A 25,470-nucleotide genomic window follows, 5' to 3' on the forward strand; every position below is an offset into this window, starting at 1 on the left:
GAGTATTAACACGACCTCAGAGAGGTTGGAGGAGTTGGATTATAGGCAACTGTAACTTTGGTTTTTATTCTGAGTGAGATGGAAAGGTTTGAGCAGAGAAGTATTTATGAGCTGACCTACATTTTAGCTACTCTGGCTGCTATGTTGAGCATATACCGGGGAAGCTAGGTGCTGTGAAGGGAAGGTATAGGGGGATGTGGCTGGAAAACTAGTGGAGAGGCAGAGAGACTGTTAAAGGCATTGCAGAATCCCATAGTAGTTACTGAGTTTGGAAAGACAGCAGGAGGTTGTACTTGGAGGTGGGGAGGGGAGATTAAGAGTTTGGTTTTACCACAATGAGATACTATCTCACACCAGTTGGAATGGCTATTACTAAAAAAATTTTTTTAAAAAAATGCTGGTGAGGTTGTAGAGAAAAACACAAGGCTTATACACTATTGGTGTGAGTGTAAATTAATTCAACCCTTGTGGAAGACAGTGTGGAACCCTTGTGGAAGATTCCTCAAATACCTAAAAATGGGCCGGGCGCGGTGGCTCACGCCTGTAATCCCAGCATTTTGGGAGGCTGAGCCGGGCGGATCATGAGGTCAGGAGATCGAGACCATCCTGGCTAACATGGTGAAAGCCCGTCTCTACTAAAAATACAAAAAATTAGCCGGGCGTGCTGGCCGGCACCTGTAGTCCCAGCTCCTCCGGAGGCTGAGACAGGAGAATGGCGTGAACCTGGGAGGCAGAGCTTGCAGTGAGCCAAGATCCCGCCATTGCACTCCAGCCTGGGTGACAGAGCAAGACTCTGTCTCAAAAAAAAAAAAAGGTAAGACCTAAAAATGGAAATACCACTCGACCCAGCAATCCCATTACTGGATACATACCCAAAAGAATACAAATAATTCTATCATAAAGACACATGCACACATATGTTCATTGCAGCACTATTCACAATAGCAAAGACATGGCATCAACCTAAATGCGCATCAGTGATAGACTGGATAAAGAAAATGTGGTACATATATGCCATGGAATACTCTGCACCCATAAAAAAGAATGAGATCATGTCCTTTGCAGGAGCATGGATGGAGCTGGAGGCTATTATCCTTAGCAAACTAACACAGTAACATAAAACCAAATACCACGTGTTCTGACTTATAAGTGGGAGCTAAATGACGAGAACAAATGGACGCAAAGAGGGGAACAACACACACTGGGATCTGCTAGAGGGTGGAGGGTGGGAGGAGGGAGAGGATCAGGAAAAATAACTAATGGGTACTACGCTTAATAGTTGGGTGATAAAATAAGCTGTACAACAAACTTTGATGACACAAGTTTACCTATATAACAAGCCTGCACATGTACCCCTGAACTTGAAATAAAAGTTAAGTTTTTAAAAAAAGAGTTTGGTTTTAGACATATTCCTTTTGAGCAACCTATTATCCAAGTGAAGATATTAAGTAGGCAGTTGGATATATATGTGATCATTGATTTCCCTCAGGCAATCTAGGCATGATGTTATAGCTCTTGGAAAATAGTTTAGAAACTTGTCTGGATTATATCTTCCTACTATCTATACCTGTTGGGATAGTGAATTTTTAAATAAGAAAACAAGAAACTGTCGTTCTCTTTTCCTCTCTCCCTCCAACAACAACATCATGCTCTTTAAGGCTGATTTAGTTATATTTAAGAGCAGTCAGCATCAGGATTGGAATTAAACTGACTTCGTACTGTGTTTTTCCCTTGGTTCTTTTTTGACACCCAAAATATGATTGGCATATCCTTGGAGAACCTAGCATTCTTTGGATTGTGATCCACTGCCTATTTTATCCTTTCTTAGCATGTACATATTATTTAGCTCAGTGATTTGAAACCAAAAGAACTCATACATCATCCCATCCCCCCATTCCTGCCTCATTGAGAATCAGTGTGCCTAATGAGAGATGTTACTGATGGGATTCTGTTATGTATATGAATGGTGTCGAGGTAGAAACAATGTTGAGAAACACAGTATTTCATTTTTATTTGTTGAATATCTTCCCCTTATTTTCATGCAACAAATATTTATTGAGGTAGTCAATATGCTAGTGAAGATGAGAGACAGACCCTGCATTCAAGGAGCTCATTGTATTATAGGTGAGCCGGAAGTAAGCCATTATTATATGCTATCATAGAATTGAATGCGTTGGGTGCTGTGGGGAGGGGTTAGAGCTTTCTGGGAAGTGTTAATCTTGAACTGAACCTTAAGGTTAAATAAGTATTTTCCAGACAGTACTAAGCTTAAGCAGAAGAAAATATTAAGCAGAAAGAACAACATATAGGCTGGGTGTGATGGCTCACACCTGTAATCCCAGCACTTTGGGAGGCTGAGGTGGGCAGATCACGGGGTCAGGAGTTCGAGACCAGCCTGACCAAAATGGTGAAACACCGTCTCTACTAAAAATACAAAAATTAGCCAGGCGTGGTGGCACACGCCTGTAATCCCAGCTACTCAGGAGGCAGGAGAATCGCTTGAACCTGGGAGGCAGAGGTTGCAGTGACCCAAGATCGCACCATTGTACTTCAGTTTGGGTGACAGAGCCAGACTCCGTCTCAAAAAAAAAAAAAGGAAGAACAACATATAAAAAAAGGTACAAAGCTGTGACTTCCAGTATTTGGGGAATAAGAAGTAATTTTGATGTATTTGTAGTTAAGGAAATAGGCTGGAGAGGTAGGCAGGAGTCAGATATGGTGAAGCCTATATTCTTGAAATGAACCCAGTTCTAGCCTAGAGGGAAAATTTGAGAGCTGCAAAATACAGATTTTGAAAAGCTAATGTAAAAGAGATGAACTGCTTCCCCCAATGAATGACCTGTGTAGTTGATCCTGTAAAGAGATGATAATTTACCAAGGCAGTAGCAAAAGGAACCATTAAGCTAACAATTTGCCGATAAGCCTTTTTAAAAATCTCTTCTAATATCTTTTTTAATGTAATAGTGGTACTACATCTGAGCATGTGTAAGATTTCAGATAAGTCTAATGTGGTTATCCTTAATTAGGATTCTGAGTAAAAGAGGTAAAACAGGAGATGGTGAAAGCAGAGTGAATTTTTTTTTTTTTTTTTTTTTTGAGATGGAGCCTTGTTCTGTTGCCCAGGCTGGAGTGCAGTGGCGCAATCTCGGCTCACTGCAGCCTCTGCCTCCTGGGTTCAACTGATTCTCCCACTTCATCCTCCTGAGTAGCTGGGACTACAGGCACATGCCCCCATGCCTAGCTAATTTTTGTATTTTTAGTAGAGATGGAATTTTGCCATGTTGGCCAGGCCAGCCTCAAACTCCTGACCTCAGGTAATCCGCCTGCCCCAGCTTCCCAAAGCTCACATGGTGGCTCACGCCTACTGGGATTACAGGCATGAGCCACTGCACCCAGCCGAATTTTTCTTTTTTGAACAGACACTTACTACAGTACTTATGAGTCAAGGCTATTCACTGTGCTTTGCAAATATTAACTCATTATCCTCATAACAACCCCATGAATTCAGTACTTTGTGATCTACATTTTACAGACAGGAAACTGTCAGAGTCAGAATTTGAAATCAGGTGTTCTGGCTCCCAAGTCCATGCTCTGAACCTCTGTATCTGCTGCTTCTGATGTATGGGTATCCTAGCTCCTCAGAAAATTGTTCTACAGTAGAAGTCCCAGGAAGGCCCTCAGGGTGTCCTGAAACTCCTGAAATTCTATGGCAAAATGTTGTGTGGACATTTTTCAGCAAGAGAGTCAGTGGCTTTCCTCTGTCCAAAGGGTCTACAGTGCAGAACAGTTTAGCACCGCTTACCTTATCGTGTCCTTTCCATTGTTAAAGGGTTCCTGTTGGCATAAGGATTCTTTTGGAAGAACAAGATGTTTACAAACCCATTCAGACTTCTTAGATAACAATGTTCTAAATTAATTGCTTATCCGGTTGATCTTCCTGGGAACTTTTTCACAAATATTTATGCCAGGTCCCAGATTCAGAGATTATAATTATTTCATGTAGGGTAGGGCCTGGCATCTGTTTTGAAAAACCTTTCCAGATGATTCTGATATAGGTCTTCAGTTAAGAACCACTAATAGTATCCTCTAGAGAATGGGGATACTACTTTATAGTCAAAGATAATCATTTGCATTTCACATGAGACCTTTACATGACCCACCATTAGCCTACCCCCATCACCCCAGTTTTCACTTTTTTTTTTTTTTTTTTGAGACAGTTTCACTCTTGTCACCCAGGCCAGAGTGCAGTGGCACAATCTCGGCTCACTGCAGCCTCACCTCCCGGGTTCAAGCAATTCTCCTACCTCAGCCTCCTGTGTAGCTGGAACTACAGGTGCGTGGTACCACACCTGGCTACTTTTTTGTATTTTAATAGAGACAGGGTTTCACCATGTTGGCCAGGATGGTCTCGGCCTCCTGACCTCGTGATCTGCCTGCCTCGGCCTCCCAAAGTGCTGGGATAACAGGCGTGAGCCACCACACCCGGCCTTCCTTTTTTTTTTTTCCTTTTTTTGACAGTCTTGCTTTGTCACCCAGGCTGGAATGCAGTGGCGCTATCTCAGCTCACTGCAGCCTCCACCTCCCAAGTTCAAGCTATTCTCCCGCCTCGGCCTCCTAAGTAGCTGGGACTACAACTGCGCGCCTCCACGCCCAGCTAATTTTTGTATTTTTGGTAGAGACAGGGTTTCTCCATGTTGGCCAGGCTGATATGGAACTCCTGACCTCAAGTGGTCCGCCTGCCTCAGCCTCCCAAAGTGCTGGAATTATAGGCCTGAACCACCACACCCACCCATGCTCTAGTACATCCTAAAGAATACCTTTAGTTCCTCTTTCCTGACATTACTCTGCTTAAATTCACCAGATTCAAGCTTTTTGAGAATCCTGTCTCAGCATTTTGGGCATCAGGCCATGTTATATATAGGTCACAAACTCCTAGCCTTGTTAGTTGACAGGTTAAAAGCAAGGAAAATAGTTGGATGGACACTTCTGGGAGAGAGAACACACATATTATGGAGAAGGGAATACAGGCACCATTTAAAGTAAGGAAGGTAAGTTGATACTAAATGTAGAAGGACTGGAAGTACTTGAGAAAGAGGCTATTTGGATCTCATAGCCACAGTTTTAAGAGGTCAGTATGCTGTTGAAGTGTAGACATTTGCCATAAAAGGCAGAGAGTGAGAATAGTGTACTAGACAAGCACTTTTTAACTTTGTTTTTAGAGCAAAATGAGAGAGAAACAGGTATAGTTACTGATCCTAGAACTTGCTCAGATAAATGTTTTCCTACAGCGCTAAGAGCATAGCTAGGAAAGTCATTAGTGACAGAAAACAGTAGGAGGTGGTGACTTAAAGCAAGTCTCCTCCTACTCCCTCTTACAGTATAAGGGCCTTATAATCTGCTGCTTTGCAATCTGCCTGTTCCTGAATGTATATACCAATCAGTGTTGCCCTGAATAAAAGTACTTCCTGTAGCTTTTTAAAAAAAACAGCATGCTCTGAATTAAGTAGGCTATGGTAGAATCATAGTCAAGAAGTTTGTATTGTGAGAAGAAAATTCATTTATTTGCTTGCTTAGAGGTTTTTTGTTCTTATAGTCATCAGGTTTACCAATGTTGAGCCCAACAAGCTTTTTCCAACCATAAGACCTGGGAAATAAGGTTTTACAAAAGAAACAACTTTAAAACTGATATTTTAAAAAATAAGAGGTAGTATGGCACTAGTTATTGTGGGGAGAAATAAAAATCAAGGTTTAGCATCAAATTTCTGTTTGAATCCTAATTCTGTGTACCACATACGTGACTCTGGATGTTAGTCTTTCTAAACCTCAGTTTCGTTATCTGTGAAATGAGAGGGGAATGATATCTACTTTGTTTGAGATCATTGTAATGTGAATTAGAAATAATATCATTAATAGGTAACTTAGTAAGTGGTAGCAGCTTCTATTAATCATAGAGAAAAAAAATCACAGACTTGATTATTCCTGGTATACAAGTTGTGCCTTGAAGACAGGCCTTCTAGAAGGAGGTAGAGTTGCAGGTTGTCACAGTTCTATGACAATGGAGTAAATAAGGGTGTACTTTGCATTATATGGGCCAGTTTGTCTTGATTTGGGGAGACCTGCACTGACCGAAACAGAAAGGAAATAGGGATGCATATTTCTAGACACAACGCTGTTCTTTTCCTCCTACCTGGCTCCCTGCGATGTCCTCATTTTACCTTGTTGCTTTCCTGGCAGGTGGCTGTGAAAAACAATATCGATGTCTTCTACTTCAGCTGCCTCATCCCACTCAATGTGCTTTTTGTAGAAGATGGCAAAATGGGTAAGTACGTTCCTGCCTATCCTGCTGAATATACCTTTGCCCTTCCTCTGCATGTCAGTCAAAGCATAGCCCCAGAAGTTTTTAGTTATTTTGAGGTTAAAAAATGGAGTAAGGATATTCTAAAGCTCTTAATAATTGTTTATTATTTATTCTTCTGTGTCACAATCGTTCTTGCTCTGCCATTGGTCTCTAAATCACAGTGCCCAATATCTGAATAATCCAGTCACCCCAGGATACAGAGTAAGAGGTTTGGGGACCAGGTAAATATGGATTCGAGTCTCAGCTCTGCTGTTTATTTGCTATGTGACTGGTCAAAGTGATAAACTTTTTGGAACTTCCATTTCCAAATTTGCAGTGCAAATAATTTTTATAATTATTTCATGAGATAATACATGTAAATTTAGCACTTTACTCTGTACTAAGTTCATACTGCCTCAAGCTAAGAATTCAGTAATTTGTAATAAACCATCAGAACTCCCGACGTGCCTATTGACATTTCTCTCTTCCCTTATTTATGAACCACAATCTAATAAAACTGGCTTATATTGGTGCATATTAAACTATGTTAGCACTTAATTGATTTGATTCTCACAATAGCTCTTGGAGTAGGCAGGACAGATGTAATTATAGATAAGGAAATTAAGGCTCAGAAAGGTCATAAGTCACCAAAATAGGAAAACGAGCCAAAATGAAACCCTAGATGTAGACTCTTTTCCAATGTATCCTAGTGTTATTGATGAGGGATTAATTGATCTGAAGTATAGCACTTTTGCAGAACTCAGCATTGGCTCCAGTCCTAGCCTGCTGCTAGCTGTATTGCAAGGGCCAGCATGACAAAGGAAAATATGATGCAAGGCATCAAAAATCAGAATACTGACAGATTATGCACATCCATCCTTCCCCTCTGCTTCCCCATACAGAGCGCCAGGTCTTCCTTGCAACATGGAAGGATATTCCCAATGAAAATGAACTTCAATTTCAGATTAAAGAATGTCATTTAAATGCTGGTGAGTAATATACTCTAAATTTCATTTTCATCTTAGTAAATCAAATTAGATATTTGAAATTTTAATCTTTCTTTTGCCTACCCTTTTATCCTCCCCTGTATCTACTATGTTTCTAGTGGGTGTATATGGTAGATACATTACTTTGGAAACCTCTGTTTAAAAAGGTATATTTGATGTAGGTATGTTTTGATGTAGGTACTAGATTACTTACAAGCTAACAGATTTAAGAAACAAGCTAGAATCGACCCATCTACCCAGTTCTTCACTAAAGATGTGTTAGTTCTGTTACTTAAACATCCTAATAATCAAAAACTGGAGTGGCATTTGAAAACATGCACTCCCCTAGTAATTGAAAGGACCATTTCTTCTTTTATATCAATTTTTGGTATTGGAGGAAGGTTAACTTTCTTTCTGAGATTCTGTACTTAGAACCCTGTGTTTATAATTAAATAATGTATCATAGTTAGTGAAAGCCTTGTTGGGCCAAGCATGGTGTTTCATACCAGTAATCCCAGCACTTTGGGAGGCCAGGACGGAAGGATCTCTTGAGTCCAGTTCAAGACCAGCCTGGACAACATAGTGAGACCCTGTCTCTCTAAAAGAAAAAAAAAGCCTAGTTGGTAACCTTTTACTACACTGCCCTGTGCCAGCTTTCATATGATGATACTAACCTCTTTAATCACCATTAAAAAGCTCTGTACTCTTTCGTAGTTAACTTTATTACTGTAAAGGAACATGAAAGGGGTATCCCAAGAAGAGAAACAATAGCAGCTATTAGTCCCTTGGGCTGTGTTTCTCTCAAGGATTTCTCAGGAATGAAAGGAGCCCTAAGTTATTCAGAGTCCTGCCTTTGTTTCACTGTTGCTCTCTTTCTCTTTAGAGCTTTTTCTTTCTCTCTCTTTTGAGGTTAGTACTAGGCTTTGTGAGTTTGAATGAAAGTGAGCCTTGGTGCTTGGTCAGTACCTCCTCTTTCCTCATTTACCCCTCATTTACTCCTGCATACATTAGTGGTTCTCATAAGGGATTTGCAGCACACTGCCATCCTCCCATTGCAGCTGGAGCATAGCGCTGGGGGAAGGAGGCAACACGGCAGTACAGAAAGCAAATAATAATAATAATAATAATAATAATAATAATAATAATAATGCCTTCTCATTCCAGATTCCCCCACCTCCACCCGCCCCCGAGACGGAGCGTCGCTCTGTCGCCTAGGCTGGAATGCAGTGGCACGCTCTCGGCTCACTGCAATCTCCACCTCCTGGGTTCATGCCATTCTCCTGCCTCAGCCTCCGGAGTAGCTGGGACTACAGGCGCCCGCCACCACGCCCAGCTAATTTTTTTTGTTTTTTTTTTTTTTAGTGGAGACGGGGTTTCACCCTGTTAGCCAGGATGATCTTGATCTCCTGACCTCGTGATCCACCCTCCTTGGCCTCCCAAAGTGCTGGGATTACAAGCGTGAGCCACTGCACCCAGCCCAGCTTTTTGTTTTTAATTTTAGTTTTTTATGGCTCTATGTAATATTCATCTTCCGTGTTCAGATGAATCTTTTAGGCCTTTTGAAACCCAACATCGTAGTGATCAGCTTCTTCCTGTGATACCTTTTAAACTTGATGCTCCTATAGGCCCTCTCTGAGACATTCAGGAGACTGAAGCCCTCCTGGAACCCTCAAAAGCCATTCAGACAGGCATCTTTGCATATAGAAACTTCAGGCAGATGTTTGCCTCTGATAATAATTGTTTCATGTCTCTGGAGCTCTTGGAGAGGTGTCTGAAGCATGGTCTTCTGTAATTTCCATCATAATAATTGTTTCAAGTTAATTCAATAATTGATTTTTTTCATTTTGTGCCATTATTTGAAGAAGATGACAGTGTCATCTGTCCCTCACTTTGAGGCTCACTGGTGGATCCTGTTAGAGGAGCCGCCTCTGTACCCAGCTAGGAAGAGACCAGGCCCCTGGTTATGTTCACCTTTGTGGGACTTGGTTCAATGGCAACATTTCAAATAGTATGTTCCTCAGAACACTTTTCCCTTAAGGAAAAGGGTTTTGGGCTGGGCGTGGTGGCTCACACCTGTAATCCCAGCACTTTGGGAGGCCGAGGCAGGCAGATCACGAGCTCAGGAGATCGAGACCATCCTGGCTAACACGGTGAAACCCCATCTCTACTAAAAATACAAAAAATTAGCCAGGTGTGGTGGTGGGCGCCTGTAGTCCCAGCTACTTGGGAGGCTGAGGCAGGAGAATTGGCTTGAATCCAGGAGGCGGAGGTTGCAGTGAGCCGAGATTGTGCCACTTGACTCCAGCTTGGGCAACAGAGCGAGACTCCATCTCAAAAAAAGAAAAGAAAAGAAAAAGGGTTTTGTTATCAATGAAAGTTGAAATATACAGCATATGCTAGGCTTCACCTAGAAATTGCCATTGCACGTTAGCAGACTAAAAGTTCTGAGAAGTGCTATATTGAAGAAACCTATTTAACTCAGTGTGTTAACTGAACTTATTTGGCCTTGGAATTTAAAATCACAAAATGCTTATTAGTAACATCATGTGGACCACCAGTGTTCCTTGAACATGATCTGGAAAACACTCTCTGAGAGAGAGCAAAGATAAACCAGAGTGATTGGAAAGCAGGTTTGGTTTCAGATGTGTTCAGTATGAAAGGGACATGGTTGTTCAAAAAAGAAAATAGAAGTTTGGGTGACTGAGGACTTTGGTGTGTCAAAGTAACAGAATGAAAAAATCCTCCTGCTTTTAGACTGGAGTTTTGAATTCTTATTGCACCTCAGCATGTTTTTGTGATCTTATCAAAGAGGAAGTGTCTGGCATTTCTCCTAGTGGGGCTGTGCCCTTTGATGTTGTTTCTCAGAGCAAATTCAGTTTTGATCAATTCTGTCATGGCCTCACGCCAGTTGCTCCATGCTGTAGGTGCTCCAAATACCAGTGAATCAGATTCCAGTGATACATTGCTCTGTGGCCATGCCGCACATGAAACGGGAAAACAGCCATTTCATTTTCTCCAGGAGTCCAGTGCCATCATTTTCCCACACTAAATCACAGCTAGTCCTGCAAGACCACTTCCTGCAACTAATCCTTTCCAGCTCTTCCTTTGAGTCCACCCCCAGGTCTGGAGTGCCCTGGCCTTTAGATTTCCTTCCAGTCTCGAGGGCTCTATTAACGTGAACATTTTCGGGTTTAGTGCCTTCTGATTCAACACCCTGGGTCTAGCTGAGAGCTAAAAATACCATCCTTTCCAGCTGATCTGCCCTAATCACAATAGCACCAACACTTTAAATAGCTTTTCTGTGCTAGCATAGACATTTGACAGATGGAACTAACACTCTGAGGGCTACAGGAAGTCACAGGCTTAAAGGACTTACCAACTTAGCACTGAGCTTTACTTTGCTCTTTCATGTCTTTCTAGAGAATAAAGAAACGGACCGTCTTCCCAAGTCTTAATAATTAATCAGATCTTAAGAGAAAAGTATATGATGGGAGTGCTTATGATACCACTAATTGTTTAAGTACTAGAAAATGTTAGATCAGAAAGCTGCTGACAGAACTCTCTCCTTTCTAGCACTGATCATTTCTGTGGATGTTGGGAGATCTGTATGAATCTGTTTTACATCTTACCATTACAGCTACCTTTGGGGTTAATAGGTATCTGGGACTGCTGTCTTAAGTGCACAAGAAGTAGTTGCCTCTCCAGCCATATCTGGAAAGGAATCTTTGTAACAAACAGTTCTACAAACCTGTTTTTTAAATTAAGTGTTTATAATATTAAGAAAAGCTCAGAGACTTAATGTAACTATTTTCATTAGTTAGGTACTGTAATGAGAGACCAATATTTGTTCCAGCCTGGGGGCTAGGTAAGGGTGAATTCTGTTTCATTGTTTTGTTGTGGCTTTCCCCATCCTTTGGAATATTTCAAAAATGGAAACACTCTTCCAGCTAGCACCTAACTATAATTTGATTGCTTAAATGGTAAAAAGCATTCTTTTCAGCAATCATAGTGGTTTTGAACTTGCTAATAAATACCACAGCAGGTCCACAGATGTAAATTCCCCCATTCCCACTCTCTAATATGAGTACCTCCTTCACCCTTATTGCTGTCAGAGGATGTGTGACCTTAACTAAAGTAGAAAGATAAAGGAAGGAAGATCACATCCATACCTTCTAAGAGTTCAGACCCCAGATTCAAAATGCCAAATTTATGGAAGGATACAAAAGAACCGAAAGAAATCTTATCTTGGCTGGGCTGAGTGGCTCACACCTGTAATCCCACACTTTGGGAGCCTGAGGCAGGAGGATAATGTGAGCCTGGGAGGTCGAGACTGCAGTGAGCCGTGATCATGCCACTGCACTCCAGTCTGGGCATCAAAGAAAGACCTTGTCGAGAGAGAGAGAAAGCAAGGAAGGAAAAAGAAAAGAAATCATATCTTGAATGAAGTGTAACTCTATTTGACCATCTTTTTTTATTCTGTGCTTTGGGATAAATCTCAGTGTCTTATGCCTGAGATGATATCATAAGCACACACTGAAACAACATGACATTACATGCTCATTCTCAAAGTCTCACAACTATAAGATTCCGTCATGTTTCCCAGAAGTCCAAAATGTGTTTTAAAAAATTAAAAACTGTAATATCTTGTCAAGAATTATATCCCTGTCTGACCAGGAAGCCTCCTTATATCTGGCTTCCCTTGCCATTCTTAATCATACATTTAGCAAAATCTGATCATTCTGCAATCTGTAAATCTTCAAACTCAAACCTAATACCTAAAATATATAAAAATCAAATCACACATACTAATGTTATGGAACCCTCTAGCCTTCCGATAAAAATCACAGTGCAGTCATTCATTAGGAACAGAGCTAGGTTGCTGGCCAGAATGCTTCCAAATGTATTAAAGTTACATCAATTCAACTTGCTTATTCTTCCTGGCTGTTTGCCATGTTTTCTAATTCTAGAAGAGTGAGAGTGAGTGAGTGAGAGAGAGTTTCTTAACCTGTCATCTCTTAGGTGGTGAAATAATTGAGATTATTTCATAATTATTTCTGTAGGAGTCTGGCCCTTGCCACATATATACGCTAGAATGTATTTGTGCCTGTGCAGCAAGGTGGCTGTTCAACAAAGGCTCCTACTTTGTGTGTGTTTGGGTTTCCTGGGAAATGAGCAAAGGCCTGGAAAGTTAGGAATGATTTTTACAACTTAAAGCAAGCCCCTCTGTGTTCAAGACAATCGTGTCAAAAGGCATTAGCCAAACCCTAGCTGATGATGTTGCCTAGCAACCCAGTCAAAGCTGCAAGAGCCCTTTATTGTGGGAACCAGGATGGCAGCCAGAACTGCCTCATCCCCCACTAGGTGATTAAAAGGGCATATTAAGGCCCCTTCTTCCAGCAATATTGCATGTAAGTGCCCTGAGATACATTTTTTGACTCCTCAAATAGAGCCATTTCTTGACTACTCTGCTTGGTGTTAATGAAAACCTTGGAAATAAAAGGGGAAAAGCTAAGTAATAACTAAGTGTGTTAAAAACATCTCATGAAAGGAGTCTTAGTGCCTCCTCTCCTGAGCTGTCAGTGGTTTGAATGTGGGAGAAAGACACCAGGGTGAGAGCTACCTGCAAAAGTAGTTCACATCTATGTCTATGGTATTATGTAAACATTGGCATCTCCAACACCTATCAGAGCAGATAGTGATGAGAGGTACCTGTTGTATCGCAGATAATGTGGGAAAGACAGTGATGAAAAACTGCAGGATCCCTTTGTTCAGAGAGCTTACTGTTTAGAAGGGTAGAAAGACCATCCATCATGGCAACCTTTTCCCAGAGTGCACAATAGAATATGACAGATTTTTATGTGGGGAGCATTTAGTTCTTGAAGTAGGCATGAGTAATTTGAATGCTGTCTTCAGAAATGAATATAATAAACAGTCAACAAAGAAGCAGTGCTTCTCATCTCTATTCTTAAAGTTTCTCTGATAACAGCAACATCTCATAGAGAGAGAAATAACCTTTAATTCTGGAACGTTATGTCTTTTTGAAGCTATAGTCATGAGGAAGAGCCAAAACACCAACCCATTCTTACCCTGAGTTGGTGACTATGAAAACTTCTGTCATGACCAGCAGCAGCAGCTGGGATCTTAGGATCTAGCAGCAGTCACCTTTGCACAGCTTCAGTCTTTCTCAAAATCTGTGGTTGAGACAGTTTGTTCTGTTATTATTTTCAAGGCATAGTATTCCCTAAAGGCTTAAGAAATCATTTTTGCCTGCTTTGAGGAAAAAAAAAAAATCTTAAACATCTAGGGTAATAAATTTGATTTTCAGTTGAATTCTGCAGCTCTGGGCCCTTCCAGATCCTGGCAGTTGAGGCCTGAGTAGCTCACAATGAAGTAGTAGTGACTTGGGAAGTAGCGCTGTGGATGTGGTCATCAGTCTGTGTGTCCCCATTGATCTGGAGCCAGCATCCAGAAACGAATACCAACATGACAGTCACTATGGCTTACCCACACACTCATTTCTGTCTTTGTCCTCTTCAGAGCCGCCTTTACCTGTCTAGCACCTAATTTGAGATTGCCAACTCCTTAGGCCCACCAATTTCATAATCTCCAAAGGTAACTCGCACTAATCCATAGGTGTACCTTATTCTGTGTTCAGTCCTGGAATCTGATAGGCAGACAATTCATGAACCTGTTCTTCACTTTTTGCTATTGTGTGGGAGAGTGGCTTCTGAAATGTACACATGTCCCTGTGACAGTACTTGTCAGGGAACTGAACACACGTGGCTCATAAGGATGTGAGAAAAGAGTATACATTTGTTTGAGATTTTAACTGAAGGTGTTGGATTTTGAATCTGTATTTCTAGACACTGTTTCCAGCAAGTTGCAAAACAACAATGTTTATACTATTGCCAAGAGGAATGTGGAAGGGCAGGACATGCTGTACCAATCCCTGAAGCTCACTAATGGCATTTGGATTTTGGCTGAGCTACGTATCCAGCCAGGAAACCCCAATTATACGGTAAGGCCTTTCTCAGAATGGGTAAGATGGATTAGAAGAGGGAGGTGAGAGCCCTTTCATTTTCACTTAGTACCCTAGAAAGACCTGGAGGAGGTGCTTCAAACCTGAGATATACAAAATAAGTAGTCAGTGAAGAAGCTTCCATTTGCCTCAGTGGAAGACCTCCTCTCTGCAGTGTCTGCCCCATCCAACAGGGATGGTACCTCTGGCAAGTGCCTCAAATCCATCCCTCCCCTCTGGTATATACAGAGCTGCTCACAAAACTTGGCATCTTCATCCTCAATATCAGTTAATATGAATCTAGTGTATCTGTGCATGTGGTACTATAACAAGCTGCCTAGAGGATTGTTTACATAGCTAATGTCAAGAAGACCTTTCTTGCTGTTAGAGTTCATGACCTGAGGCTATCAGAGTCATTAACACATGAACGGGCCGGGCGCGGTGGCTCAAGCCTGTAATCCCAGCACTTTGGGAGGCCGAGACGGGCGGATCACGAGGTCGGGAGATCGAGACCATCCTGTCTAACACGGTGAAACCCCGTCTCTACTAAAAATACAAAAAACTAGCCGGGCGTAGTGGCGGGCGCCTGTAGTCCCAGCTACTCGGGAGGCTGAGGCAGGAGAATGGCCAGAACCCGGGAGGCGGAGCTTGCAGTGAGCCAAGATCGCGCCACCGCACTCCAGCCTGGGTGACTGAGCAAGACTCCGTCTCAAAAAAAAAAAAAAAAAAACACATGAACTTTTTTCAGCAGCATTGTATGACCTGAAATACTTGTTATTAAAGGTAAGGCAAAATGGAACACACCTTTGGAAGCGCATAGGGGGACTTTAGTTTGGGAAACTTCCTTCAGTATCACACTGAACTAAAGTAAAAATTGTGGCAATAATAAGGCAGAAGCAGTTGCTTTGTTAAACAGCAAAGATTGATACCCAAGCACTAGGCATTTGTTTGCTATTGTAAAATGCAATTTCCCAATAGGATGCTGCTTGTCATCTGCATTTTGAAAAGTAAAGAAAAAACCCTTGGGATGGGAGAAATATCTTATTCCTCCGTTGTGTTTGAGGGTTTTAGAGGGAGCTATTTAATTCTGAGGAAGCTGAATAGTCAGTAGCTTAAGGGAGCCTTTTAGTCATTTAGCTGAGAAAAGTCTGTGACCCGTTCCTTAATTTTGACAGCTAAGTCTGTTTTCACTAGCATATATCAAGGGAATAGTACCATCCAGAACTGAACATTCTTGGTGTTTTTCCCACTAGTTCCCTTCCTTGAAGTAAGTCGGGAGTAGTGGGAGTTGTCTGTGTGTGTGTGTGTGTGTGTGTGTATGTATGTGTGCATGCTTGCTCCTGAGGCCTATCAGGTTAGACTTTTGCCCAAGCACTTATGAGCTGAAAAACTTTAGGCTTCCCTCATAAAATGTGTGCTCCTCTCCCCAGCCCCCCACCAGTCTCATCTTTTTTGAAGAGTAACATACGCTGTCATTTATCTTGAGTTTCCCAAGAAAGGAAAACCCCTCTGTGCTGTTTCTGGAGGGACAAGTTTTACTATAAAACCAAGTTAGCACATGCCTGTAATCCCAGCTGCTGGAGAGACTGAGGCAGGAGGATCACCTGAGCCCATGAGTTCAAGACCAGCCTGGATAACATAGTGAGACCTTGTCTCAGTTGGAAGAAAAAAAGGGTTGAGGGGAGAATAACTCCATTTACTCTCTAAAAATTTGCCAAAAGTTTGTATATGGGGGTGTGTGTGTGTGTGTGGTTTTTTTTTCCTTTTTTTCTTTTTGCTTACTGTCCATTATTTTATTATATATAATCTTCCATCTCAGCTAGGTTAAAGAAGCATGATTACTCCCAGGTTGCAGATAAGTAAACCATGGCTAAGAATGATTAGTGACTAGTTCAAGATCATGTAATTTGTTGGTAGGTGAGTTTTGTTTAGAATTCAGGTGTTTCTTGACACTCTTCTTAACACCATATTCTTGATTTTGAGAAGAGCTTCTTAGTATCACTGTCCTAAAGATAGTTTGTTAAAATTTAAAAAAATGTTTAATTTTGAAATAATTAAAGATTTAACAAATTTTTTAAATGGAACAGGAGAGTTTCTACATCTCTTTTACCAGTTTTCCCCATTAATAATAACATCTTACACACCTATACTACATTTTCAAAACTAGGAAATAGATATTATTACAATATAATAATTAACTATAGACATTATTCTCATTTCACCAGTTTTTACATTACTTTTGGGGGTTGGAAATTGGTAGTGTATGGTACTATGAACTCTTATTACGTGTATCAATTTGATAACTGCTGCCAGAGTCCAGACGCAGACTTGTTCTGTCACCACACACACAAAAAAATACCTTTATGGTCAGACTCTCACCCCAGCCCTAACCCCTGGCAGCCTTTCTCCATTACTAGAATTGTGTCATTTTTAGAATGTTGTATAAATTACACATGTAGCATGTAACCTGTTAAGATTGTTTTTTGCACACATAATACTCATAACATTCTTCCTAGTTGTTACATTTATCCATAGCTTGTTCTTTTTTATGGCCAAGTAATAGTTCACTATATCCATGTACCACAGTTTCTCCATTCGCCCTTTGAAGAATATTTTCTCCTTTAAACAAAAGTTTTGAGGTAATTGTAAAGTCATATGCAGTTGTGAGAAATTATACAGTGACTGGGTGTGGTGGCTCATGCCTGTAATGCCAACACTTTGGAAGGCTGTAATGGGAGGATCGCATGAGGACAGGAGTTGAAGACCAACCTGGTCAACATAGTGGGACCCCATTTTTATTAAAAAATATTTTTTTAAAAGAAATTATACAGTGAGCTCTTCCTGTAAGTGGCCTGAGATGATTTCTGTTCAGTTGGCCTAGAAAACCTCTAAAATCATACAAAGCAAGAGATTCAAATCTTCATGTTCACTTTAAGAATACCCGTGGAAGTGCCCAGGGCATCAAATGTATGCATATCCAAATAGCCACCAAGTACTTGAAAGATGTCACTTTATAGAAGCAATGTGTGTCATTCCGTATTATTATAATGGAGTTGGTAGGTGTGCCTAAGCCAAACAGAGGGGCTGGGCACAGGATGATAGGTAGCCCAAAAAGAGTGCTACATTTGGGCTGTACACGCTTAAAAAGGCCAAGAGTAATACTGACCCTAAGGGTTTAGATGCAGATTCTCTGGTCATTGAGCATGTCCAGGTGAACAAAGCCCCAGGATATGTTGCTGAACTTACAGAGCTCAGGTCACATTAACCCACGATAAACTCCCCTGCCACATATTGAAATAATCCTTACTGAAAAAGAGTAAATTGTTCCTAAACCAGAAGAGAGGCTTACAGGGAAGAAAAAGATATCCCAGAAGAAATTGAAGAAAACACAAATGTATAGCCTGGGAATAAATTCAGCATGGAATAAATGCAAATAAAAGTTTAAAAAAATAGATTCTGTCCTCATGGTTTAGCCACACCCACCTTCCTTTGTCCCATATATTTTTATTTTATATATATATATGTGTGTGTGTGTATATATTATATATAGAGAGAGAGATGGGATCTCGCTATGTTGTGCAGGCTGTCTCAAACTCCTGGCCTCGAGCAATCCTCCCATCTCGGCCTCCCAAAGTGGTGGGATTGCAGGCATGAGCCACTGCACCCGGCCCCCTCCAACCCCATATTTTTAAATGGTGAATTTGTTTATACTTCCTTGCTCCCTTTCCTATTCTTCATCCTATCTGGCGACTAGGTTCTCTCTGCCCATAATACCATCTAAATCTCCCATCATAGCACTTGACAAATAGGTCTAATTTGTTCCCCTAAGTGGCACCCCAGACTCTAAAGTCATTCTGATCCATTCCCTTCATCACCCTAAGTTCCTATTACATTATTAATCTGATCTGAGCTAAGTATTAAGAAAGAAAGAAGGCCGGGCGCGGTGGCTCACGCCTGTAATCCCAGCACTTTGGGAGGCCGAAGCGGGCGGGTCACTAGGTCAGGAGATCAAGACCATCCTGGCTAACACGGTGAAACCCCATCTGTACTAAAAATACAAAAAATTAGCTGGGCGTGGTGGCTGGCACCTGTAGTCCCAGCTACTCGGGAAGCTGAGGCAGGAGAATGGCATGAACCCGGGAGGTAGAGCTTGTAGTGAGCCGAGATCGCACCACTGCACTCCAGCCTTGGCAACAAGGGAGACTCCGTCTCAAAAAAAAAAAGAAAGAAATCTGGTTGAGCCAGCACTAATGCATGACAGACTGATTGTACCTTAGTCTCCTAAGAGGGGTTAATAAAACACTTCTCCCCAAACCCCAGTTTTTATTGTATTTTGTTAACAAGATAGGTTTATCCTATTCCTATAAGGGTGAGGCTATATCTCTGTAAGTAAGTAAGCCTCACCTGAAAGATAACTTGTCCCACGTGAAGCAGTGTATGTTTCATACCATATGCCAAAAGTGGATGCGTAGCCCCTTAACTTTAATTAAGCAGGACTGGTGACTCTTCTGCCCTTGGTGTGTCTAGTTTGGACTGGATTCCTGAGTGGCTGATGTTAAAGATATGTCACATAAGCAATTAGCAGTTGGAAAGTTAAGCCCCAGGGAAGGCCTCTTTCTCCTAGGAGCCATACAAAGTGAGACCCAGAGTCCTAGCTATATTTAATAAACTTGACACTTTGTCAGAGGCTGGGATGGAGGTCAGAGTGGGGAGGTGTGGATATTAAGAGTCCAGAGACAGAAGAAGTTTATTCCCCATCCTCCAAAGACCAGCTGTAATGCCCAGGACCTAGGGTCTGGTCAGTCCATGACTCCCCACCAATGCCAGCCTTGGCAGTTTGAGCCGTTGTTGAGGAAGGCAACATTTCCTTACTAGTCGTAAGCATAAAAATGAACCTCCAGCTGGAGGAACTTCAAGTATTGTTACAAAGATGTGGAAAAATACAAGATAGTATTTTGGGGGAGTATTTGGGGACTACCACTCTTTAGTCTGGGAGTTAACTCTCTTAAGCTGTGTGTTTCTCTTTTTAGATTCCTCTTCTCTTCCATTTCTGAACCCACATATTCTCCCACTAGAATTTTCCACAACATTGGCAGTAGAGAAGGCTGTAGAGAAGGAGGTACAAGAATTGCTTCAGGCCGGGCACAGTGGCTCATGCCTATAGTCCCAGCACTTTGGAAGGCTAAGGCAGGTGGATCACCTGAGGTCAAGAGTTCGAGACCAGCCCGGCCAACATGGCAAAACCCCGTTTCTACTAAAAATACAAAAAAAAAAAAAAAAGTGCCAGGTGTGGTGGCATGCGTCTGTAATCCCAGCTACTCGTGAGGCTCAGGCAGGAGAATCGCTTGAACCCGGGAGGTGGAGGTTGCAGTGTACTGAGATCATGCCACTGCATTCAAGCCTGGGTGACAGAGCAAGACCCTGTCTCAAAAAAAGAATTCCTTCAATAGGGAGTTTGAAAGTCAAGGAAATGCCTAAAGATGCAACTTGGACCAAAGTAGGGAGCTGTTTTCTATATATAGAAAGTTAGTTCTTAAGTTAGTTGCTTTTTTTTTTCACATTTATCAGAATTGTCTTCCTGACTATACCAAGTAGCAGTTTTGGGAATGCCTTGGAGACTGAATATAAAAGCTGTAAATCAATAGAATATCTTCTGATGTTCTTTTGTTTGGTTTGGGGTTTTTTTTTGCATTTTAAATTTTACTTTAACTTTTTAGGTTGTTAGTTTTTAGGAAATTCGTCATTGACCGAAATCTTCTTGACCTTTTATTCAAAGATAGTCTCACCTTTTGCACTATGTTAAATTGTCCTTAGTCTCTAATAAGAGAATAAAGAGGTAAAATAGTCTAAAATCTCGTGGTGCTACATCATTCAAGACAATTTTTGTTGACCTGCGCCCTAATTAAGAGGAATGATGTCAGCAATATAAAATATATAGCTATTAAATTTGCTGGTTCTAGAGTGCATTTTGCATGCCTGTGTTATTGTTAATAATATTCTGCCTAATCTAATACAATTAGGATTCTAAATCTGGGTTTAAATTTTGCCCTTACTGACTCACAAAGTGAAATTCTCAATATTCACCATTAAGATCTTTTTAATATTGATGTTTAATTTGGTATTCGTTAGACTAAAAGAAGAGGGGGTGGTAGAGGGGTATCAGAGGTGTCTGATTTGCCTGTCTAAAGAGGCAGAAAATAAAAGATTAAGCTGTTGACATGAATTAAGGTTGGGTTACACTAAGTGAGTGTCTTTTCATGTTCTTGTCTTCCCTCTTAGGGGTGTATACTCTCCTCATAATACAGAAAGGACTAATACCTTGGACCTACCTAGTTTATGGTTTTATTTCACTTGATTGATTGTACATCCTCCTGAAGTTGGGACTGAGATATAGCCATCCTCTGGTCAGACTGAGAAACTGAGGCAGGCAGCTGAAATGACCATCAACAAGTTAAGGGCTTTAGCCCTTCCCTTTTCATTTAATAATAATCTCTATAACTCTTAGCAAAGCATTAGAGCAGCTGTTCCTCTGCAGTCAGTGGCTTTGGTGTTTTTAGTATGGATTATTTCCTAATCTTATAGACCCACATGGAATGGAGGTAGAAGCACAACTCGATATTGATTAAATTGAAATGCTAAAACCCACAGTACTTATTAACATAATCTCTTTGTTTGGCTACTCCTGTGATAGAAGTTTCTCTCCCACTGTATCAAAAGTTTTCTTGAACTGAGTGCTTGGATACGTTTAGAGTTAATGCCAACCTCTGTGCTAATCTTCCATCTCCTTTTTCTCCTAACAGCTGTCACTGAAGTGTAGAGCTCCTGAAGTCTCTCAGTACATCTATCAGGTCTACGACAGCATTTTGAAAAACTAACAAGACTGGTCCAGTACCCTTCAATCATGCTGTGATCAGTGCAAGCCAAGAACTCTTAACTGGAAGAAATTGTATTGCTGTGTAGAATCTGAACCCAAACACACTGAGGCCACCCAGCAAGGTAGTAACTAGTCTAACCTGTGCTAACATTAGGGCACAACCTGTTGGATAGTTTTAGCTTCCTGTGAACATTTGTAACCACTGCTTCAGTCACCTCCCACCTCTTGCCACCTGCTGCTGCTATCTGTCCTTACTTGTGGGCTTCTCCATGCTGTGCCAATGGCTGGCTTTTTCTACACCCTCTTTTGAGTGTAGTTTGGTATTTTGTAATTGAGAGCTCATTTCAAAAGCAGAAAAAGACAACAAATATTAAAGCAAGGAAAAGTGTCACTGAAACACTGCACTTTATTGTTTTATACTTTTGTACATATGAGAAACCAAGGGAGTAGTGCAACCGGTAGAAAGCATTGAAATGACTGTCATTAACCACACAGTCCTGGAGGCAGAGATGCAGTTACCTGCCCTAGCTTTTGAGGGGTTGTCTTATCTGTGATAGCCTTATCCCTGGTCATGTGGATTTTCAGTTTGCTTTTTTTTTTTTTTTTTTTTTTTTTTTTCCAGACTCCTTTTCCTTGGCCAAGCCTTCATGTTTCCCCCTTTCCATATCATAATCTCATTTGATTGCTCTGCAATTGGGAACGGTGATCTTCTTGAATGATGTTTCAGGGTGCAAAAACTATAGAGCCTGTCAGCACCAAAGCTGAGAGAAGTTACACCTTACTCCTTTCCTTTCCCCTGAACAAACCTGCTAATCCCACTAATTCAGGAATTTGAGTAGAGATGGGGAACAACAACCCAGATGCTGTCCCCTCACCCCCTCTCCTGCATTTCTCAGGTCCAGTTCAAATCTAAAATCCTACTTTTAGAGTTGAAACAGAGTAATAACTTACCAACCCTCTTTTTCTACAAAGGAGAAAGATAAAAGGCACAAAGGTCACTGCCAAGGCCTGTCAGCTGTGTAGTAGCAGAGCCGAGACTGAGTCTCCTAAATCCCCGTCAGTGTGGTTTGCACCACAGGACTATCTCTTGTCGTTTTCCCCTAATGCCTTCTCCTGCCTTTTCTGTGCCTACTTTTTGGCTCTTCACATATTCCATATTGATTTTGACGCCCCGTTTATTGGCATCAGGTGGCAGCTGAGTATCTTTTGAATTACTTGAAGGTAAAGCCAGATGCCAGAATGAAGGCGTAGCCGGTGTTTCCCATATGCCCCCGGAGCCCCACTTCTTGAGGCCGGCAGAATAGGTGCAGAGATGAAGTGAGCTTAGAGATGTCGCAAATGCCCTTTATCCCTTCAGCTCTCTGATCTGCTCTTTCTTAATGATGCTTAGGCTGCAGGGCATATTAAGATCATCCCAGAGGTTCAGGCAGTTCCTGTCATCTCTGAAAAGACTGGGGGATATGAAATCTTCCCCCTACCCCCCTTAACGCATTGGATATGATTTTTCAAAGGATGCTTCATGCCCAAAATACCAACCTGTTTAGCAGTGTTATACTGTTTGATCTGCGGGCACTTGTTGCATTGCCTGGCACCCAGTATTCAGGGTCCTTGACTAAGACTGTTCTTCTCAGATGCCCTGCTTAAATCTGGGGCACTTCAGGCTCCACGGGCCTCATGTTGGACTGAGACCTAACTCACTGGACTCAGAGGAGGAATCGTGAAAACAAGAGCAAAACTACCCCACACCCCTATTTCATGTCTGAAATAACCCTGATTCGTACCAGTTGCAAAGCTTGTGGGGAGTGGTCCCCCAAAGCACTTTCTTAAACGTTGAGAATCTCCAAGAGAAGAATATTTGGGGAGGGAGGGAGGAAATATATCCCTTGCACACCACCCCTCAAGCACATGGCAGTAGGAAACAGCACAGGATTGTATGTGGGAGGTGGGTAGGTCGGTGATGTGTGGGGTGGAAAAGCAGGTTGGTAAAGTTCCCTTCTTGGGACTCATTCCTGGAGTCAGTGGATACAAGTAGTGAAGAAGGTTCACACTGCAAATAGTGTTCTCATCTCAAAACAAACTATCATTCCAGAAGGAAAAGTGTGTTGGGGCAAGCAGACAACACAATTTCCTACCAGAATATGTCCCTCAACCCCCAAAACAAGGCTTCTGTCAGCCTCCCCACCAGTGATGGATAACAGCTCCTATTCTCAGCTGACCTGACTGAGCCAACCCCTGAACTCTGCACTCCTTGGGGAGGCCACCTCCCGTCACACCCCTGAGCAGAGTTAGGGAGGAATTCTACTTCCCGTAAAAGGACCTCTCCTGAGGGGCAGAACCTGGTGCCTCCACCACAGCTTCCCTCTCGGCTCATTCCAAGCTTGGCCAAATTAGGGGAGTGGGGTGGAGGTTGCCCTGCATCCCCCCTCCTCTGCCTGAGTGTGTCTTTGTAATGTCAGCTGGCATCATACAAAGGGCAGGAGAAGCAAACACCCAGAACTCTTTTGCTGGTCAGAGATTCCCTGAGTGTCTGTCCTCACCCAAGCCTGCTCTGTGTGTCTGTGTTGTGAAGCTTGAGACTCTGGAAAGAAATGGGGAGGGGGGTGGGGGAAATGTTGCCCTAAGAATGCTTCTCATTCCTCTGTTCTTGTTGGGTCCTGTTTTTGGGGAGGGTGGGGGTTGGGGGAAGCTTGACCTTGTGTCTTCGTCAATAAACTCACATTTACACAAAATGAAATTTGTGATATGTACTTTTTTTTCCCCCCAGAATTAACATTCTAGGAGAATACACAGCCAGCCAGAGAGGGACAGAACATTCATAACCACTCTATTAAAACTTTTCTGACTGCCCCAGCCCTCCCAGGGATTCAGCCACATGAAATTAAGAGTAACTTAAGGGAGAATCATATACCTCCTGGAGGCTCCATTTGAGCAAGCCCCAAACCACCCTGCGACTCCAGGCATCTCTACAGACAGGGAGTGCTCAGTTCCCCTGCTGTCTTTCCTGGCAGTTCCCCTGCTGGGGCCCCAGGCAGACGGTCCCAGGGGCAGTAGCCGGAGCCACAAGGCCTTTTTCTGACTTGTCAGTTGGCATCCAGCCAGCAGGACCCAGGGCGAGAGGAATGCAGCAGAGCTTCTCATCAGTTTACTACCCAGGATGTCTCAATCATCTCTCAACTTACAAAAGTCTCTCAGACCTGGCCTCAGGGCCTGCATATTCCCAAGCAAATGGAATTAATGCTGCTTTAAAACAAGTTTCCCAGGGAGTTCCAAGACTAGAGGCCTGCATTTGTGTTGCTGGGGGCATGTGACCCATTTGTTGTCAAGACAGGAGGCCCCCCCCAAGCCTAGGTTCTGATAAGCTGACAGCTGCTGAGATCTCCCACTGCCTGGAATTGGGGGAAGAGGCTGGAATGAACACCAAGATGCCCCTGGACAAGTCCCTGAACCTCTCTCACCACTAGAGTGAATGTAGATCAAGCAGTGCAGCATTTGGGACTTGGTGGGTGCTCAGCAACCGTAGCTGCCTTTATTACTTGGATGTCCAAACCCCATGAGCAAACTGCCTTTGGCAGCTAGGAACTTTCTGGTTGTCTCTGTGTTGCCCGGCTGCAGTTGGCCCTGGCTGTAATAGGAAAAATGCTTGGTGAGAGTGGGGTCAAATCGGGGTCGCCAGTTAAGAATGACATTAATGTCACCTGGAGAGCTTTCGAAAAAGACGTGGTTCAGTTCAGTCTGGAATGGGACCTGGGGGAATCAGCATGTTTTAAAACTCCCCAGGTGTTTTCTAACTTGCAGTCAAGGTCAAGAATCACTGCCAGAGAGAGGCTCACACCTGTTCACCTACTTCCTCTTCTACAGTAATACTCATGTTCTGTGGCAGTTGAAAAATGGTTAAAGCACTTTCATATGTACAATACCAGCTTATTCCCTTACCTATCTCATGAATTTAATTTCATCTCCAGTTTACAGATGAGATGTGACAGAGCCACGTCTTCTGACTCCCTCTCTGCGTCCTTAGAACTACACTGTAGCTTCCTCCTTCGTCCACTGGAGGTTCTGTAATAGGTTCTCTCCTACCTCTGCTCTCAGCCACATCCCACCTTGCTAAGCCCCCAGGATACCAGTATGTTCAGAGCACACTGGTCCCAGACTTGCACCTGAGATTACACTGTCTTTCTCTGCCTGTAAAGTGACAACTAGGAAACACTGAGATCTCAGGTACATTGTTTCTGAGGTCAGAAAACAGCTGAGGACT

At 42.3% G+C, this 25,470-nt stretch overlaps 2 protein-coding genes across 8 annotated transcripts in view; both read left to right on the forward strand.

Moving 5' to 3' along the window:
* The window catches only part of AP2B1 (adaptor related protein complex 2 subunit beta 1), a 139,095-nt gene extending 115,151 nt beyond the window's left edge, over positions 1–23,944 (forward strand). For all 7 annotated transcript variants that reach the window (XM_050764901.1, XM_050764902.1, XM_050764907.1 and 4 more), the window contains 4 exons: positions 6,235–6,319; positions 7,240–7,326; positions 14,187–14,341; positions 21,142–23,944. In XM_050764901.1, the coding sequence (XP_050620858.1) occupies positions 6,235–6,319; positions 7,240–7,326; positions 14,187–14,341; positions 21,142–21,216 (402 nt within the window). In that variant the 3' untranslated portion in view covers positions 21,217–23,944. The remainder of the gene's footprint in view (positions 1–6,234; positions 6,320–7,239; positions 7,327–14,186; positions 14,342–21,141) is intronic.
* The window catches only part of TAF15 (TATA-box binding protein associated factor 15), a 345,012-nt gene that overhangs the window by 199,566 nt on the left and 119,976 nt on the right, over positions 1–25,470 (forward strand). The gene's annotated exons all lie outside the window — the stretch shown is intronic.

This window comes from Macaca thibetana, chromosome 16 (assembly GCF_024542745.1).
Source record: "Macaca thibetana thibetana isolate TM-01 chromosome 16, ASM2454274v1, whole genome shotgun sequence".
NCBI lineage: Eukaryota > Metazoa > Chordata > Mammalia > Primates > Cercopithecidae > Macaca > Macaca thibetana.